This window comes from Hemiscyllium ocellatum, chromosome 39, assembly GCF_020745735.1.
Source record: "Hemiscyllium ocellatum isolate sHemOce1 chromosome 39, sHemOce1.pat.X.cur, whole genome shotgun sequence".
Classification (NCBI taxonomy): Eukaryota; Metazoa; Chordata; class Chondrichthyes; order Orectolobiformes; family Hemiscylliidae; genus Hemiscyllium; species Hemiscyllium ocellatum.
The window spans coordinates 9,269,826-9,288,044 of NC_083439.1; the positions used below are offsets into that span (position 1 = coordinate 9,269,826).

Here is an 18,219-nt window from a genome sequence, read left to right on the forward strand (position 1 = left end):
CCTCTTTAAGGTCACCCCTCAGCCTCCGACGCTCCAGGGAAAACAGCCCCAGCCTAATCAACCTCTCCCTATAGCTCAAATCATATAATGTTTTAGTCAATATTCCTCTTGCTTTGGGATCTGTTACTCTGTTAAACAACTGCATTAATACCAAATTGTAACAAAACAATCTGTCCCTTCCTGAGAGATAGATGCAACTCATTGCTGCCACCCGCTGTTAAATATTGGTCCTGGTCGCTGAGGGAGTGAGTGAGTGAAAAGACAATAACAAAAGCACAAAAATCCTTTGAATAAATCTATGGTGTAAATGTTTATTGTGGGGGAAAGAAATTTACATTGGCTGATAATCTATAAGGGGAAAATGATAAATAAAAGTTTAATTACAAAAAAGCTACTGGAGATCACAGCAACATTACTGAAATGTAACTATGTTTACAGTTTCCACTTTTATACAGTAATTACATCATAGATAAAATAATTAGGTTTTCATCCTTATAATTTTTTTTGTACACAGAATCAAGAAAAATACAAGGTGTACCTTGGTGCAAGTAGATCTTTTTTGTTTATCCTCAGGAATTTTTTTTTGAAAGCAGAGAGGTATATAAAATGCTTGAGAGACATCCTGAGCATGTCCATTATTCAGTTAGTGCATAAATGTTTTCAGTACAAGGCAGGTGGGTCTGTAATCAAGCAATTTGAAATGGTGTGGAGAGACTGGGCATGGTTGGTTGGGATTGGTGGTTGTCTGCTTAAAGCGCAGAGCCTTGTTTAAGTAGCACTGGGTGAATGGTCCGCGATTCTCCATCTTTGTCAGTGAGGTTTTATACCTGCTAGCTTAGGAAAGATCTCGAAGTTTGAAACCCATCCGGGCAGACAGCGTCCCCGAGATCCCACATTTTTCTAGGAACACAATGAGCCCAATGCTAACTCTGCAGGTGAATACTTACTGAGTGAGTTAAAATCTTGCCCACCTTTCATGTCTTCTCAGTGTTGTTAGCTCTGCAGGAACTGGGTGATGGTCCAAAATTATAGATGGGATCATGAGGAGGGTGGTGTGCATCTTTCAAGCTTACAGTACTACAGAAAGCGGCATTCAACACTCAGTAAAGATAAACTCAACAAATGTTCTCCAAGGATGTAAAATTCCAAAATGTAAGGTTTTCAAAACATAAATCAAATCTCATGTCCATTCAAAAAAAGTAAAAATAAATTTAAAATAAACACTTCTGGGGCTAAATCCCTTTGTGTGTTCTCTCTAATACCAAATGTTTTACTGTTATTTTCCTGCCTGTGTTATTTCAACAGTCAGACACACTCAACAGTGTTGAAAAATAGGTAGGGTACAAGGGAAAAGAGTAATTTGAGAAGTGTCTCTCTCAGGAGAAGACAGATGTAATTGTACCCATGGGTACCTCCGTATTAACGTAAACGTTTACCTATGAAATAAATCCCTCTCTTTTTGGATACTGTGTCCTAACATGGGTATTTCCAGTTTCAGATTTAAATGCTGGTATAATGGCCGACACTATTCTCCTGACCCCGACAGACAAACTAAACTCCTTGAAGTCATGAGTGTTAGAACAGAACACAAGTCACATGCAAATCTTAAAACTTAAATCTAGTGGGATTGACTAGCACCCATTCCCATCCTCCCAGCAGTCAGGAAATCAAGCAGGAGCTTGAGTAGTTTTGTTACTCTCCAATAAGATAAACTGTATTGCCCCAATTCTGCTGGTGTAACCAGCAAAGTTCTTGGGAGTTTAACAGCCCAGACTGTCCCAGGCAGGATGATCATCTTTATTGTGTCACCCCCATGCTGCTCTAAAGTCTTGTATTGCCAAACCGTGAGGAGTACATTTGTCTTTAAAACGGTTCTCTCTGTATTGGAGGTCAGAGGTGTGACCGTGGTAGAAATGTTCAGAGTGGTGATAGAAGCGGGTGAGATGGAAGGAAGATCATTTACTGCTGATGCCTGCAGTGAACAGTAGGGGGAATGTCCATACACTAATACCTGACCAAGCCAAAGGTGAATTGGGCATGCTACCTGGTCGAAGGTCTGCACAATATACCCCCATTTGGACAAGAAAGAGATGATCACTTAGAGATATTTAAAGGCCATGAAACCTGGGTCCCACCAAAAGACATTACTCTGTCCTCAAAGTGATCAGAAATACCACATTCAAATAATTTTGGGTTTCCTTTTGGCAGGTGCACATGGATCCTACAAAGACTTGCCGTGAATGGGGTTTCCTGAGAGAAACCTTCATTCTCGACCTTTCTGATGTGGTTGGGTCAGGGCTGCCCTTAATAATGTACGGACAGCCTCAGCAATGTATCAACACACATCGCCCTGTCAAAATAAACACTAATTACCACAGCTATTGCAAACACCTGAAGGGGAACACTATATACTTTTGTTAAAAAATTATAAAATTAATAGCAGCTCTTAAGATTGTTAAATCAAATCTGGACCACAGGAAATGATAGAAGCTTGCAAAGCCATGTACAGTGGTTGTATTCTCCCTGGTTTTGAGTTCTGCCTTTGGTAAAATGCAGCCCTTTTCTCTTGGGTAGGTAAAGTCCAAAACATAACCGAAATAGCATCTTGCATTAAAACTCCACTTTGTTTCTTTCCCTGACGTGTGCATTTGGAATCCACAATATACAGCACAGGCCATGGAATTGTGATTGTCTTCTGATTAAAGTAGCATGAAAGCTGACAACAGTGTACATGATTTACAAAAAAACAACCAAGTTTTTGTTCCTTTAAAGTGCTTCATGGCCACAAACCACACTCTGGAGATGATGCTGCCTTTCAAGCTGGCCTTGTCTCATATGGAATGGGTCTTGGATTCAAGACATTGATTCTTGTGAGGCAATGGTACATTAAGGGTTAAGGAATCAAGTGGAGTTGAGATACAGAGCATCCATATTCTATTGTAGCAGACCGGGTTCAATGGGCTGAATGGCCACCTCCTGTTTGTACATTGCTAACAAGAAAATGGACCATTGATTCCTAAACTCTTTACAAGTCAACAGTCATCTGAGATACCAACAGCAACTGATCAGGGGCACCTCTCCACCTCACTCTGACCCTGGTTTGAGTTGGACTCTTCCCTCCTTTTCTGTAATGGGACCTTGCAGCAGGTTGGAAGTATCAGGGGTAAAAGGTAAATGGGATCAATTTTGTGTTCCCTCTATAGTTAAACACTGCAAACTATCCCTCTGGCTGTGAATGAAAAGGGACTTCCTTATCCCTGTAGATGGACAGATCCCTCTTAACATTAGCATCAACAAAGAGTTTTGAGGAAACTGCCTGGTGTCCATTGACGAGATGTACTGGAAAGCTGTTGGTGCTCAGTAATAATGGGTGAATCTGTGCTCAGTGAGTGAGTGAAGTTAATGGCGTGAAACATAGTCCCGTTTTGGGAAACTGATGTGAACAAATAAGTGAGAGCAAGGCTTTCTTTGACTTACATCTGAAGTCCCCCTGGAAAACCCCAATGTGTCGTGTCTCCATTTTCTCTGTGTATGCCTTTGATCCCTCCCCACTCCCACCTTGTGCGTGAGATTTCGTAGTTAGTGCCAAATTACAGATGGTTGTGTGGTGCGGACTGGACAAAGACTATCCAAACTCATTCCACATCAAACTTGTCAATGCTGACCCAAGTATCTTTGACCCCCTTTCAGTCCAGGCTGGATCTGAACCCAGGTTCCAGGTGAAAAATTAGTGCCCTACACACTGTGTTTCCTCATCAAATCATATGCAGGCCATCCAAAAGAAGACACTATTGATTTTTAAAATTATGAGATGATCTACATAAAAACAATTAAAATATCCCAATTAACATTCTAGTAGAATGGAACTTAAAGCAATAGAAAAAAAATCAAGTATAAACCATCGTGCATTAATTCCACCTTTGTAGCTTTACAGTTCTTGCTCTTAAAAACATTTTACATTCAGAATTTAATTTTACACCGATATTTGACAATTTCTACCCCATAAGATTTAAATATTAACATGTTTGAAGGAAAAGGAAATCTCAGGGATGAACCTTTCTCTCCCTCAAATGGGAGAAATGCACAAATTAAAAACCATTGCACTCACTGCAATTTTATTTACAACATAGATTGATGGCGCAGAATACACACTACTATGCCAGAAATTTGAAGTGAATTAACTAGCTGGCAAATTAATCTCTCCCATCCTGCAACCTTCATATTCTCTCCCATTTCAGTAAGTGGTTTGTTTAGTCACTGGAAGAATGGCTGGATATTTTCGGACGGGTATATTTAAAAATTGACTCGCCCCTGACCAACCATCTCCCAAGTCAACAAGGCCAGAAATAATGCAAGAGGTGAGCAAAGTGTTGAGAATGGCTCTGGAGAAAAGGGTTTTGATCAAATGCTCTTACAGGGTTGGATTGGTGTAAAACAGAAACATTCCAGAGGCAGACGCTCGCCAAAAGGCTGCATTGGAAGCAGATGCCTCAGGGGCCAAGGTTCTGGTGACAACAAAGCAGTCACTAGTGATGGCAGTTGTGGGATGAAGCTGAGTTAAGAGTTTGACTCAAATTCCCTTTTTAGAACAGCACTGAACACCAGTGACAACACAATGCCTCAGAAGACTACAACATTTCAAGAAATATCAAACTTTTGTTTCGCTGCTCTGATTTAATCTGCATCAATTTCCAACAAGCTCTTGCCGGGTTTTAAATCAACCCGATGTTTCCTTGCCTTGCCTTTTGGACAGCATTTCTCAATCAGTTGTTTTGTTACGCAGAGAGAGAGATTGATGTACCAACTAAATACATATCTATTTTTATTATTTCAGCACGCAGTCCCATCAATACCACCATCAGAGAGCAACGGGGAAGGCAGTGTGGATATCACACATCCTGTAGACAGCCACATGGCTGAGGGGAGTCCTTATCCTCTCCCTCACCCTCCTCCATCCCCAAATCTCCACACAGTCTGTAAAGCAGGAAAGCTCAGCAGTAGAAAACCTCTTCATTGCCCAGAAGTTCAGTTGCAGGGTGCTTTTTATCTGGTGCCGTTTTATTCAGTGCTGAGCTGTCTGCTGTTGGTAGGACATCTGAGAAAATACACAACAGAAAGAAATATACATATTCTGTTTATAATAACTCTTTTCTAAGTGTGCAGAATTTACACATACAACGTATTTTTAATACATAGAGAAAATAATGTGATCCCTTCAGCATGGAAAGAGAACATTTGAGTCTGCACTAACCCTCCAAGGTGCATCCCACCCAAATCCAGCCCCCCAGCCTATCCCTATAATTCCATAGTTAGTGTGGCCAACCCACCAAACTGGCACATCATTGGACTGTGGGAGGAAACTGGAACACCCTGTGGAAATCCATGTAGACACGGGGAGAACATGCAAACTCCACACAGACACACAGTACAAAGGCTGGAATTGAACCTGGGTCCCTGGCACTCTGAGGCAGCAGTGCTGAATACTGAGCGACTGTGCTGCTTGATATACACGCGGTATATGCATGTACATGTAGTTCATGTATGCTTGCATGGCACATGTGCCCATGAAGTAAAGTACATTCAGATAGTCAGAAAGAAACATAAGAGTAGGCCATTGATTTTTCCTCCATTATCCATTAAGACCATGGCTGTTTTCCTTCGGTACTACTTTCCTTCACATTATGCCATATCTCTTGATTTCTCTAACATCTAGCAATGTGCTGATCTTGGTCATGAACATACTCAATGACATGAACATACTCCAAGATCTTTGGGCTACAGGATTCTATACATTTGCTACCCACTGAGTGAAGAAACACGTCCTCATTTTAGACCAAAAATGCAGGCTCCTCTTTCTGAAATTTGCCCTTGAATCTGGATATCAACACCTCATTGTGCACCCCACTCCCTGCACCCCCACAACCAGGAGAAACACCCTTGCTGGGTGTCGTCCTGTCGCGCCCTGTGTGGAATGTTGTACTTTTCAATGAGATCGCCTTTCATTCTTCTAAACTCCATGGAATACAGACCCAGCCTTTGCAATCACTCTTCATGGGTCAATCCCATGAAATTAATCTAATGAATCTCCATTGCACTCCAGTCTGTGACAAGTATACCGAGGTAAGCACCAAAACTGTACAAAACATCCCAGGGACACCTAATCAAAATTTTATACAATTGCCTCAATTTAGGAAATTACATTACTGTAACACCTTTGGCAACCTTCCTGTTTTTAGAATAGAACAGAATCCCTACAGAGTAGAAACAGACCCTTCGGCCCAATAAGTCCACACCGACCCTCCGAAGAGCAACCTACTCAGGCCCATTCCCCTACATATACCCCTGATTAATGCACCTGACTTATACATCCCTGAACACTAGGGGCAATTTAGCATGGCCAATTCACCTGACCTGCACATTTTTGGATAGTGGGAGGAAACTGGAACACCCGGAGGAAACCCACACAGACATGGGGAGAATACGCCACACAGCAAGTCGCCCCAGGCTGGAATTGAACCCAGGACGCTGGCGCTGTGAGGCAGCAGTGCTAACCATTGAGACAGTGTGCCACTCAATTAAACAGTTTGTTAAGAATCCATACTTTATGAGCTAAGGGTAAATATGTACAAGCTGTTTCCTGTGTGTTGCCTTGCCGTCGTGTTCTGGAGATTAATGCTGACCTCCTGGAGACTCCCCAGATAATCCCGCAAATTGGTAACCTCACACCCTGTGCTGGCAACTCCCCCCTCGATCCCCAAATCTGACGAAAGATGGAGCCTTGAGGCCCAAAAGCCTGAGACCATTCCAGTTAGGACTGGCTGTCTCAAAGGTTTTAAACAGTAAGTGTCCTTAACCCTGCAAAACATCAAATGCTATTTCAAGAGCCAATCTCGTAAGTCAACACAACACCCTACCCCAGATTAACCAAACCACACCTGGATTGTATTCGGGTGGTAAGTTCCCAGAGCGGTGACCTTTGCCCTTACGGTGTTTGGATTTCTTCTCCTTTGGTTTCGCGAGCTTGAGTAACCGTGGTGGCAGTGGGTTGCTGGTTGAGTTTGTGGTGTTTCGTGGTTGACCTGTGAGGTTCTTGGCATTGCTTTGTGTGGAGTCTTTCCAAGTCGGGCTGGGAGAAGTCTCCACATCCCTCTTCGTAAGGTGTGCCTCCGAATGTTCCTGGTTTAACGAATTACAGCCAAACAGCTTTGTTGAGCTTGAGGATCCCTCGGTCAGAGGGCCGATTGGCGTCACAACCTCTCGATCTGAAGACTGGGATAGGGAAACGAGAAAGTTGGAAATTACGGAACTTGAAATGAGCACAACTTTCTCTGCCGAGTCAGTTTTTGCTGATCACGGTTGAAGGTATAAACTCTTTGACCAGGAACCCAGACACTGGCCTGGTCACTGGACACACTTTGCTGGCTGTTTGCCTCATCCACAAGTCCCTTCTCCATATCAGCTCAAACAGCAAGTGTCGGTAGGTTTGAAAAAAAATCTGATTCTCTTTTGAACCAGATGGGTTTTGCATTGGGGTAGAGCAGCAGGAGGATGCCATGCAACCCACTGAGTCTATTCTATGACTCAATTGGATTATGGTTAATCAGGACCTTAACTCCATTTACCTAGTTTGGCCCCGTAACCTTCAAATCCCCAATCTAATAAAAATATATCAATTGCAGATTTGAAATTTTCAATTAGCTCTTAGGTTTCCCAAAACCAGACCCCCACCATTTTTTTGGGTGAGTTAGGAAATGTTTTGCATATCCTCAAACCATCTCGCTCAGAGTTTCAGGTTACATTTCCTCGTTCTGAGCTCTCCATTAGGAAGACAGCCTCAGGAGAATCTCTACCTACCTTGTCAGCTCCTTTAATCATAAGGAAACTTAACAGAATGCTGTCATTTATTGTGAATGGAATTGAACACAAAGTAGAATGTTTATGCTTCAGTGATACAGAACACTGGGGAGATCCTATCTGGAGTACTGTGTATAGCTCTGGCTATCTTAAAGGAAGGATATAATCGTGTTGGGAGCAATGTGAACACTACCAGACCTAATACCTGCAATGGGTCAGTTGTCTAAAGAGGGAATGTTGGACAGGCTTTACTTGCATCCAACGGAGTTAAGAACAAGAGGTGACTTGATTGAATCCCAAGATCCTGCAGGATTTGGACAGGGTAGATGTGGAGTGGATGTTTCCCCTTATGGGAGAATCGAGAACTAGGTTTTGCTGTTTAAAAGTCAGCGATGAGAATATTGACTCTCCTCAGAGAAGGTTGTTGGTCCTTGGAATTCTTTTTCCCCAAAAAGGTGGTAGAAGCAGAGTCTTTAAATACTTTGAAGGCACTAGCTCCTTAGTAGCAAAGTGGTAAAATGTTGTCTGGGTTAGGCATGAATGTGGGGTCATCAAATCAACCACATCTTACTGAATGATGAAAAAATTGGCTTGAGGGGCTGAATGGCCTACTCCTTGTTCATAGGTTTCTAAACCCCTCCCAACTTTAGAAATGGTCAGTCCAGTTGTGACATCAGGCCTTGCCAAAAGCAGCAGCACAGACCTGGGCCTGGCCCGGTATGGCTGAGACCTGGGCCTGGCCCGGTGTGGCTGAGACCTGGGCCCGGCCCGGTATGGCTGAGACCTGGGCCTGGCCCGGTGTGGCTGAGACCTGGGCCTGGCCCGGTGTGGCTGAGACCTGGGCCTGGCCCGGTGTGGCTGAGACCTGGGCCTGGCCCGGTATGGCTAAGACCTGGGCCTGGCCCGGTATGGCTAAGCCACAATGGGCAGGTAACTTTGCTCACAAGAGCTATCAGAATAACCAAGAAAGACAACATGAATGGGAACAGCCAAAAACATGGGCAGCTTGAATGAATCATCTATGTCACTTTGGACACGACATATTGAAAACATTTATAGGCTTTAGTTTTCTTCTTGAAAGTCTCTGGAGTCACACCAGAATTTCACCAAAGGTTAATGGTCGCTTTGTAAAGGTTTCACATTTGTATCTAAATGCATCTAGAAAGAAATTGCAAAACCATTGTTGAGATTAAGGTCTTGTCAGCCTGGTATGTGACTTGGCGTGTGGGCTAACAGGGTGCACAACTGATGGTAATGGTGGAAATAATCTGGAGGTGGAGTAAGACTTTCACACAAATATCTTAAATAATGTTAAACTGGATGAGTTGAGAAGCTATTTTTTTTCCTACACAGGGACCAGTAGATGCAAAGAACTTCAGCGAATTGAGTTTGTTAATATCTGAAGCACTGCTGCACTCAGCCACAGTACAGCACAGCAGATTGGAGACAGAGAACAACTGCCATGAGCAGGGAGGTAGGGCTGGCAAAGATACCAAGGAGTTAGACCATGGAGGGATGGGTCGGAGGCATGAATAAGCAGAATTTTGTGTGGGACAGAAGTGGGGTCTTGCACCAGTTGATGACTTGATCAAGGAAGAGCTAGAGTTCTGGATGTAGGTTTGCTCACTGAGCTGGAAGGTTCATTTTCAGATGTTTCGTCACTATACTAGGTAACATCGTCAGTGAGCTCCGGATGAAGAGCTAGGGTTTTAAGGTGGGAGCACATTGGTGAATCCCAATTGGATGTTAATGAAAGCTTGGATGTTGGTGTGAGATGGGGTGGAAATGGATAAAATTACAAAGAGGTAGAAGAATGTGATCTTAGTAATGGATTTAGAATGATATTGAGGTCAGGGTCAAATAGCTTGTGGGCCTGTGGTTTCACCCAAGTACTAGGTGGTTGAGTAGAGCTGGACCAATCAGTTGGGATCAAGCAGAACTTGCTGTTAATAGGGGTAGTTGAGGCAATGAGTGCAACTGCATTAAAGGAGCAGTTGGACACAAATGAAGAAGAAAGAAAGAGAAGGGCATGTTTCATCGGGAGCGATGAAATAGCATGGAAGAGGATTCGTGGATCATTAACACCAGCACTGACCTATAAAGCTGAATGATCTGCTAAAGGGGAAGAATTCTACCATTTAAGTCAGCTTCTTGTTTTTACTGATATGCAACTGTAGAAATATGTGGATTGAAGATGATGGTGAATCACAGCTGGCTATCATTGGTACACTGAGGGAAACCGGCCCCATAACAGGATAAGGTCTCATTGTGAGGATGCCAGCAACTAGCAACTGAATGCAAAACATATTGGGTGGTGCTGGGTTTACCCTTCAGTTCCAACAGATGCTGTCACATGTTATTATAGTCCTTAAAGCTTGACCTTTGCCAATGGTTGCCAAGTTAAATGGATTCAGGCCAGATGCAGCAGATCAATGTGCATGCTGTGTCCAATAATGTGGATTTGGAATCTTTTAGCATGACCAGAAATTCTAAAGTACAGAAGTATTTGTTTGGTTTGTATCTTCATACACACCTTTCCCTTGTGGGTGACGTGGGAAGCAGCTGGAAGGATTAACAGGGTGACCACATTATGAGTGTCCCCCTTCCATAGCCAACAAGCTCTGCAGTGGGACTTGAAACCAGAGTCACTGAGCTCCATACAGCTAACTAACAAGAAGCAGGGACAGTGGGCTGGATATTATGCGGCCCCGCTTGTATGGTTTCACTCTTCCCCCTTCCAACCCCACCATACACATCTACTCAATGTTTTTACCAGATAGTGTTATTGAGCGTACAGCAAAAGCTTGTACCTGTGAACTGAGGGAATCCGAGTGTGTCAGGTGGCTCTGCCTTTGATGAGTGAGCAGCTCTTCCATCCTCTTGAGCTGCTCTTTCTCCTTGTCGAGCTGCTTCTGCGCTGTCCTCAGCCTCTCCAGATCCTGCTGATACTCCTCCTTCCTCAACTGAAGCTCCTCCCTCTGCTTCTCCACTTCCTTCTGTAACCTTGCCGTCTCAGCATCTTGCAGCGACACTTTGGCCTCCCGCTCGGTCAGATCCTTCTCCTTTATTTCCCACTCCCGTTCCCATTTCTTCTTGTCCTCCAGGTGCAGTGCCTGCTGCCGTTTCAGGTTGGCCAGCTCCTGACGGTGTTTCTCCAAACTTCGTTGCTTCTCCTGCTCGATCAGGGAGCTCGGCCGTAAAGATGACCGCGTCAAGCGCTCACTCCTCTCACTCGTCGCTTGCTTCTGGTCCTCGATGAACGAGTCCTGTTGCACCACGACAGCCTGTCAGGAGCCAGAGTAAGAGTGATTATTAAATGCAGGAAGCATCAGAAACTGTCTGAAGGGGTTTTGTGCTGTGGAGCTGGAACACAGCAGTCATTAAAAACACCTTCAGAGTGGGAGGAGGGAAATATGTAACAATATTGGCAGGTGGAAACAGATTGGGATGGGATATCCTGGACGAATTGGGCCGAAGGGTCTGTTTCCTCGCTGTACATCTCCATGACTATGATTAGTATTCATGCACATTTGGGGAATTTTGGAACAAATGCTGACCCCAGTTGGCCCTAAGCTGTATTGCACAAGAATCTTTTCAAATTGAGCCGTTAAAAAGTGCTTGTACATTTGCCATTCCTAGTTTGAAAAGGCTGTGCAGCTTGCTAGGCATGGTGGCTCAGTGGTTAGCACTGCTGCCTCACAACACCGGGAACCTGGGTTCAATTCCGCCCTCGGACAACTGTTCTCCCCACGTCTATGTGATTTCCTCCGACAGTCTGAAGATGTGCAGGCTAGGTGAATTAGCCATGGGAAATGCAGAGTAATCGGTGGGAGGGTCTTTGGAGAGACGGTCCTGACTTGATGGGCCAAATGGGCCCTACCTTCACTGTACAGATTCTATGATTCCACAATCCATTGAATAGGATTGCCAAGAGTTAACAACACGGTTATGGGTCTGGCTCATGTAAGAATGGCAGATTTCCTTCCAGTAGGGCTTTACAACAAATCAGTAAATTCACAATCATCTTTCCTGATAGTATGGAGCTTGCCCCCCACCTCCCTCCAAGATTTCTCTAAAATAAAAAGTAGATTTGCCTTTACATTAGGTACATCAAAGTCAACCCCAATGCTGAAATGGTGCATTTCCTGCTGAAACAGGTGTACAGGAAGTCAGTGTTACTGGTGCCATCACTGAGTGCCCACACTGTAATGGAACAAAGTGGTGCAGCCATTGTAGCTGTCTGTTTCTGCGGTCCCTTCCTTATCCCATGGCGGACAGCACGTACACTTTGGTTGCTATGTCAGTTTATAGATCTTATCCCAAGAAGTCCAATTGAAATCAAACTATGCAGATTGCTTGGGTCAGAAACATTGCGTTTTAGTAGCAGAACTTGAGCGGGTGGTGAGTACACCTCATGCAGGGGCACTGGACAGAAATATTGATGATCAACTGATGAAGAAACTCTGCTAATTTAATACTGGACAGTAGAGGGCACTGTTGGAACACAAACGGGATATTCGGACCGAGGAAAACCTGATCTCATCTTCCTTCAGCTGCTGTTCACTTCCTCTGAAAATGCTCTTCAATGACCAACTCATCTTCATTCACTTCAGTAAGCACACAGCAATCTCCCTCACCAGCTCAATGGGCAAATGCATCACCTAATGCAGTGCTGGAATTATGTTAGCCCAGTTATGGGTGGGATATTATTAAGCTGGAGAAGGTTCAGAACAGATTGACCAGGATGTTGCTGGGTATGGGAGGTTTGAGTTAGAAAGAAAGGCTGGATAGGCTTGGCCTTCTTTCACTGGAGGGTAGGAGGTTGAGAGGCGACCTGAAAGAAGTTTACAAAATAATGAGGAGTATAGAGAGAGTGAATGGTAGTTGCCTTTTCCTAAGGATAGGGAATTTCCAGACTAAGGGGCACATTTTTAAGGTGAGGAGGAGAGAGATTTATAAAAGATTTAAGTTGGTAAATGTTTTATACAGAGGGTGCATTGCAAGTGAAATAAACTTCCTGAGGAAGTGGGGTGGATGTCGGTACAATTAAAACGTTTAAAAGACATTTGGATTGATACATGAATGGGAAAGGTTTGGAGGGATGTGGCCAGGAGTAGGCAGATGGGACTAGTTTAGTTTGGGATTATGTTCGGCGTTGACTGGTTGTATCCATGCTGTATGGCTCTGTGTCTCTGAAGAGCCGACAGTCTGCAGCTAGGGAACTATAGTGTTGGTCTCACTATCCCTGGGTCAGGGAGGGATAATTAGCAAGAGCTCGAGCACCTCATCAAAAATGTGCTTCAGTTGATACTGGATAAAGAGTATCCTCAGATGCTTTGTTAATGGCCTTCCCTCCAGCTGAAATGGGAACAATTGATGTCTGGTCCCATTCAGACCTCCTCCCTTTCCGAAGCAGTCTACACTCACATTCAGCAAGAGGTGGACAACATTCAGGCTTGGGCGAAGAAGTAACAAGTAACATTTATGGCACACACATGCCAGGCAATAGCCATCACCAACAAGGGAGAATCTAACCATTACCATAACGCATTTGACTGCATTACCGTCACTGAATCCTTCACAATCAGCATCTTGTGGGGGTTATCACTGACCACAAACTTAACTGGACCAGCCACAAAAAAACCCCAAAGCAGCCCGTTTAATCAGCCCATCCACCAACTTAAGCAATGACATCTTCCACCGCTAGTACATTGAAAACAGTGTGTACCAGCTACAAGATGCATTGTAGCCGCTCGCAAAGATCTCTTTGGCAGCATCTTCCAAAACCATGACCACTTCCATCCTGAAGGAGAAGGGCAGCAGATACATAGAAAATCACCACCTGCAAGTTCCTCTCCATGTCACTCACCATCCTAAGAAATATATCGCCGTTCCTTCACTGTCATTGGGTCAAAATCCTGGAATTCCCTCCCTAACAGCATTGTGGGTCCTACGTACAGCACATGTACTGCAGTGATTCAAGAAAGCAGCTCACCGACACCCTCTCAAAGCCAACCAGGTGTGGCCAACAGGGTGGTCCATACGTGGAATAAGCTTACCAGAGGAAGTGATAGATGCGGGTACAGTTACAACATTTAAAAGAAACTTGAACAGATACATGGATAGGAAAGGTTCAGAGGGGTTTGTGCCAAATGCAGGCAAGTGGGACTAGTTTAGTTTGGGAATTGTGATTGGTATGGATGAGTTGAACCGAAGGGTCTGTTTTCATGCTCTCTCTGTGCCTAGAAACAGATGGAAGACAACAAAGGGGCAAATGCACATCACAATGTTGTATGGCCTCTGCCCTGGTTCCCAGTTAGTTCTCAGAAGTTTAAAAATGACTATTAAAGGGAATAAAGATGAGATATGTACCTGTAATCCAAGCAACAACTGCTGTAGGCTCAGCACCTTCTGAAGCACATACTGAAAGAGAAACACATCATGTAAAGTGAAACAGAAACAGGCATTTTTAAAAACACTGCTCTTCCCTCAGGCACTAACATTGAACCCAGAGTGAAGCAGAATCGTGTGTGCGCGGGCATGCAAGAGAGTCAGTGTATGCGTGAGTGTGAAAGAGAGTGTATGTGAGAGTAAGAGAGAATCTGGCTTCAAAATCAGAACCTAATCCAGAGCTCTAAACATTTTCCCACTATGAACCCAATTTGAGAATGACTGTGACCCCCTCAGTGAGGATTGACTGCTGGGAGGGGCCCTGTCTCAGAGAGTGGGACACTGCCACTGCCGCCTCAGAACCTCCTCCCCACTTTAGGTCGTGACCCCATGCTTTGGGAGGCACAGTCCTAGTTTGTAAAGACTTGGCAATGTGGTTGAACAAAAACACCTTGTCCCCTTTAAACACCCAAACTACACTGGTTGGGATAAGAGGTCCGATTGAATGAATCGTTTCCCCACCTAAACCAAATGAATTATCAAATCTTTTCTCAAAATAATATAAGTTATCAAGACTCCCCAAGAGCAGCTTTTAATAAAAAGTATTCTTATTGGCCTTTCACCTTCTTCCAGATTATTTAAACTAGTTCCTGTTAATCGAAGCTGCTGTAGCTCTTGGAAGGCCACTGTAACAGTTCCAATGTAATCCCCTGCGTTTTCTGGAGTTGGGATGCATGTTGGCTATGGATTTCAGCTGGGACATGAAGATTGGACTCTGTGAAAAATCCCCCACATCCTACTGACACAAAGCAGTAAACCACCACAGGAAACAATAAAGATCCACAGTTATCTACATCCCTAACTTTAGCCAGAGATTGGGAGCGAAACCAACAAACAAGTAAAAATGATGGTTTATTTTCTACAGAAGTGGAGAGATCATACTTGGCTTTCCTTTCGGGGTACTGAGGCACCATTACATTACACAACCCTCAGATGAACAGTTTCAGTTTTTAAAATCTAAATATACCTGTTGGTTTAACTGATGTTGGCAAGGACTGGACTTCATTAGGTCAGTGATTCTCAACCAGCATGCTGTGAGAACTGACTGAGTGTGCCGTGAAACTTTGGATAAAAGTACTGAAAACTAACGTAACATAAACGTTCTTCCATCTTAAACAATGTTCTATCCAATTAAATTACAATTCATAAAACTCTGTGCATGAGTTGCGGTATTTTGTTCAACGGATCTGAAACATTAATGCATCTGATCCTTCCACTGGTTTGCTGTATGTTGCAAACTTCTCTAGTGAGACTGTAATCACAGTAAATGCAAGCAAATATGACATTTATGAGCAATTAATTCAGCTGAAAAAAGTGGGTGGGGAATTTTCAATCTCATTGAAATGTGTCATGTTACTTAAAGGTTGGGAACCACTGGATCAGATGACAAGCAAAGTTTCAAGTGGATAGGGACGATCTCATTCAGTTGAATCACTGAAGGATAGTTGGTGACTGTGGGACCTGGGACCCCAACTTTACCCTGTGGCTGGAGGTGAAATCAACACAATGTAAAAATGGCTGACTGTTGGTTGACAGAAATAGCGAATTCACATTTGGCTTTCTGCTAAGGATATTGTGACACCAATACATTACGTAACTCCCAGTTGAACAATTTCATTTCTTTGTCTAAATATACCTTTTGGTTTATTTAAAATATCAGCCTTACCTCATTCTTTCTGATTGGCAGGATCAGATTCGCCGTCAATCCCTATTAAAAACAAAACATGGATAAGACTTGTAATCAGGTTATCACTGGGGCAAAATCTCAGAATAAAAATGACCAGAATACTGCTACAACATGCAAAATCATTGTCAGAGGCCTGATTTGTCAACACAGTGAAGTTAAGCCTCTCTCATGTTTGGGTTCTGAAGTTTTAGAGCTTTAGTCTGAAGTAAATGCCAATCAGTTTTCCCTCTGCTGCAGTAGCAGTATCCAGCACATCAGAGGGATGCAAGGTAAGAGGTGATTTTAACGGCAGAGATGACATGACAAGTGTTTGTTTCCTGATTCACGACCCAGTTTGCACATGCTTCTCACAGTGTGTGGTTATGAGCTGGGCTGACTGGGGAGCTCCTGGATAGAAGGGTGCACTTTTTCATGTAAATGCAGCCAGGTGAGGGAGTGAGAACAGACAGAGAGAAAGGCTGACTGAATTATTCAGCAAACATCACAGAGTCACTGATGATCAAACTTTTCAGTATGTTTTGGAAGGATTCCTTTCCTTATGAGAGTTTAAATCAGGCAATTTCCAAAGGTTGGGATATTGAACTGGAGCAAGGGATAGGTTTTCGAAGGTGCTGGTACCTGGGAATTTTGTGGCTCTTTTTGCTCTTTTTGCTGCTTTAATTCTTTAGCCGCTTGAGATTTGAACTTCTGCTTTTACACCGTTCCAGTGAAATTGAATGGAAATTCAAGGAACAGCACCTTATCTTTTCTGACTGCACACATTACAACCTCCCGGATTCATAATTGGTGTCAACAATTTAAACTGATAATTGATCCCATTCTTCCCAGGGCCTATGCTTCTGCTTTTGCCATTTTGTGATCGTCTGGACCCATTGTCGTTTTCCTCAATTGCTCCACTATTCTCCCTTCTGATTTACACCATAAGACCATGAAATGTAGGTACAAAAGGAGGCCATTCAGCTCATCGAGTCTGCACCATCATTCAATAAGATCATGGCTAATCTGATAATGCTCGACCCTACCTTCCTGCACACATCCCATAACCCTTGATTCACTTCTTGGTTAAAAATCTGTCCATCTCAGCCTTCAATATACTTTGTGACCTAGCTTCAGCAGCCCTCTGTGGGGAAGAATTCCACAAGTCCACTACTCTCTGAGAAGAACTTCTGCGCCATCTTAGATGGGCCATTGTCCCGTTGTCACTAACTCACTGTCGTATTCCTGTTAACCATCGACCTTCCCTTCTTGTCTATCCTTCACCTCCCGTTTGTTTTATTTCACCCTGTACTGGGTTTGAGACCTTGTTTTGCTCACACTACTCTCCAGTTCATCAGATCTGGAAAGTTGGCTCTGGTTCTCTTACTGCACAGATGCTATCAGACCTGCTGAGAATTTACACCATTATTCTGTTTTAATTCCTGCTTTTTGACTCGCTGTTGTCTAATTGGTGGAATAATCTGAAATCAGAACACCTGCAAGTGTTAATATTGGCAGTTTAAGATGCACACAGACTAACGGGAACACAGAGTTTACTGCTAACACTGATATTTTACACCTTCTGGTGAGTTACAAACCAGTTTTTCACTCTGTTCTGTTTCTGCGAGTGACCTAACAGAAAAGTAACTTGTAATGGTATTTTGACGGGGTTGATGGCTCAAGAGAGTCTGCTCTGACATCTCAAACATCTGAAATTAAAACAAAGTGCTGGGAGAGTCAACAGGTTAGCAAGAATCTGCAGAGAGAGAAAAACATTGTCAACAGTTTGAATCGGATATGATTTTTAGATTAGATTAGATTCCCTACAGTGTGGAAACAGGCCCTTCAGTCCAACCAGTCCACACCGACCCTCCGAAGAGTAACCCAACCAGACCCACCTCCGTCTGACTAATGCACCTAACACTATGGTCAATTTAGCATGGCCAATTCACCTTACCTGCACATCTTTGGACTGTGGGAGGAAACTGGAGCACCTCGAGGAAATCCACGTAGACACTGGGAGAATGTGCAAACTCCACACAGACAGTTGTCCAAGGCTGGAATTGAACCCGGGACTCTGCTGCTATGAGGCAGCAGTGCTAACCACTGAGCCACCGTGCCACCCTATTTGTTCTAATATTCGCTCCAAAGAAGATCATATTGAATTTGAAACATTAACTGTCTCTCTCTCCCCCTCTCCACACATGCTGCCAGACCTGCTGAATTTCTCCATCATTTCTGTTTCTATTTCA

At 43.6% G+C, this 18,219-nt stretch overlaps 1 protein-coding gene across 8 annotated transcripts in view; it reads right to left on the bottom strand.

Annotated features, from left to right (window-relative positions):
* Positions 1-285: 285 nt before the first annotated feature.
* Positions 286-18,219, bottom strand: part of LOC132834379 (A-kinase anchor protein 13-like) — a 416,727-nt gene continuing 398,793 nt past the window's right edge. For all 8 annotated transcript variants that reach the window (XM_060853223.1, XM_060853225.1, XM_060853232.1 and 5 more), the window contains 5 exons: positions 15,971-16,012; positions 14,227-14,277; positions 10,665-11,138; positions 6,936-7,269; positions 286-5,095 (listed from right to left, as the gene is read on the bottom strand). In XM_060853223.1, coding sequence (XP_060709206.1) covers positions 4,992-5,095; positions 6,936-7,269; positions 10,665-11,138; positions 14,227-14,277; positions 15,971-16,012 — 1,005 coding nt within the window. In that variant the 3' untranslated portion in view covers positions 286-4,991. The remainder of the gene's footprint in view (positions 5,096-6,935; positions 7,270-10,664; positions 11,139-14,226; positions 14,278-15,970; positions 16,013-18,219) is intronic.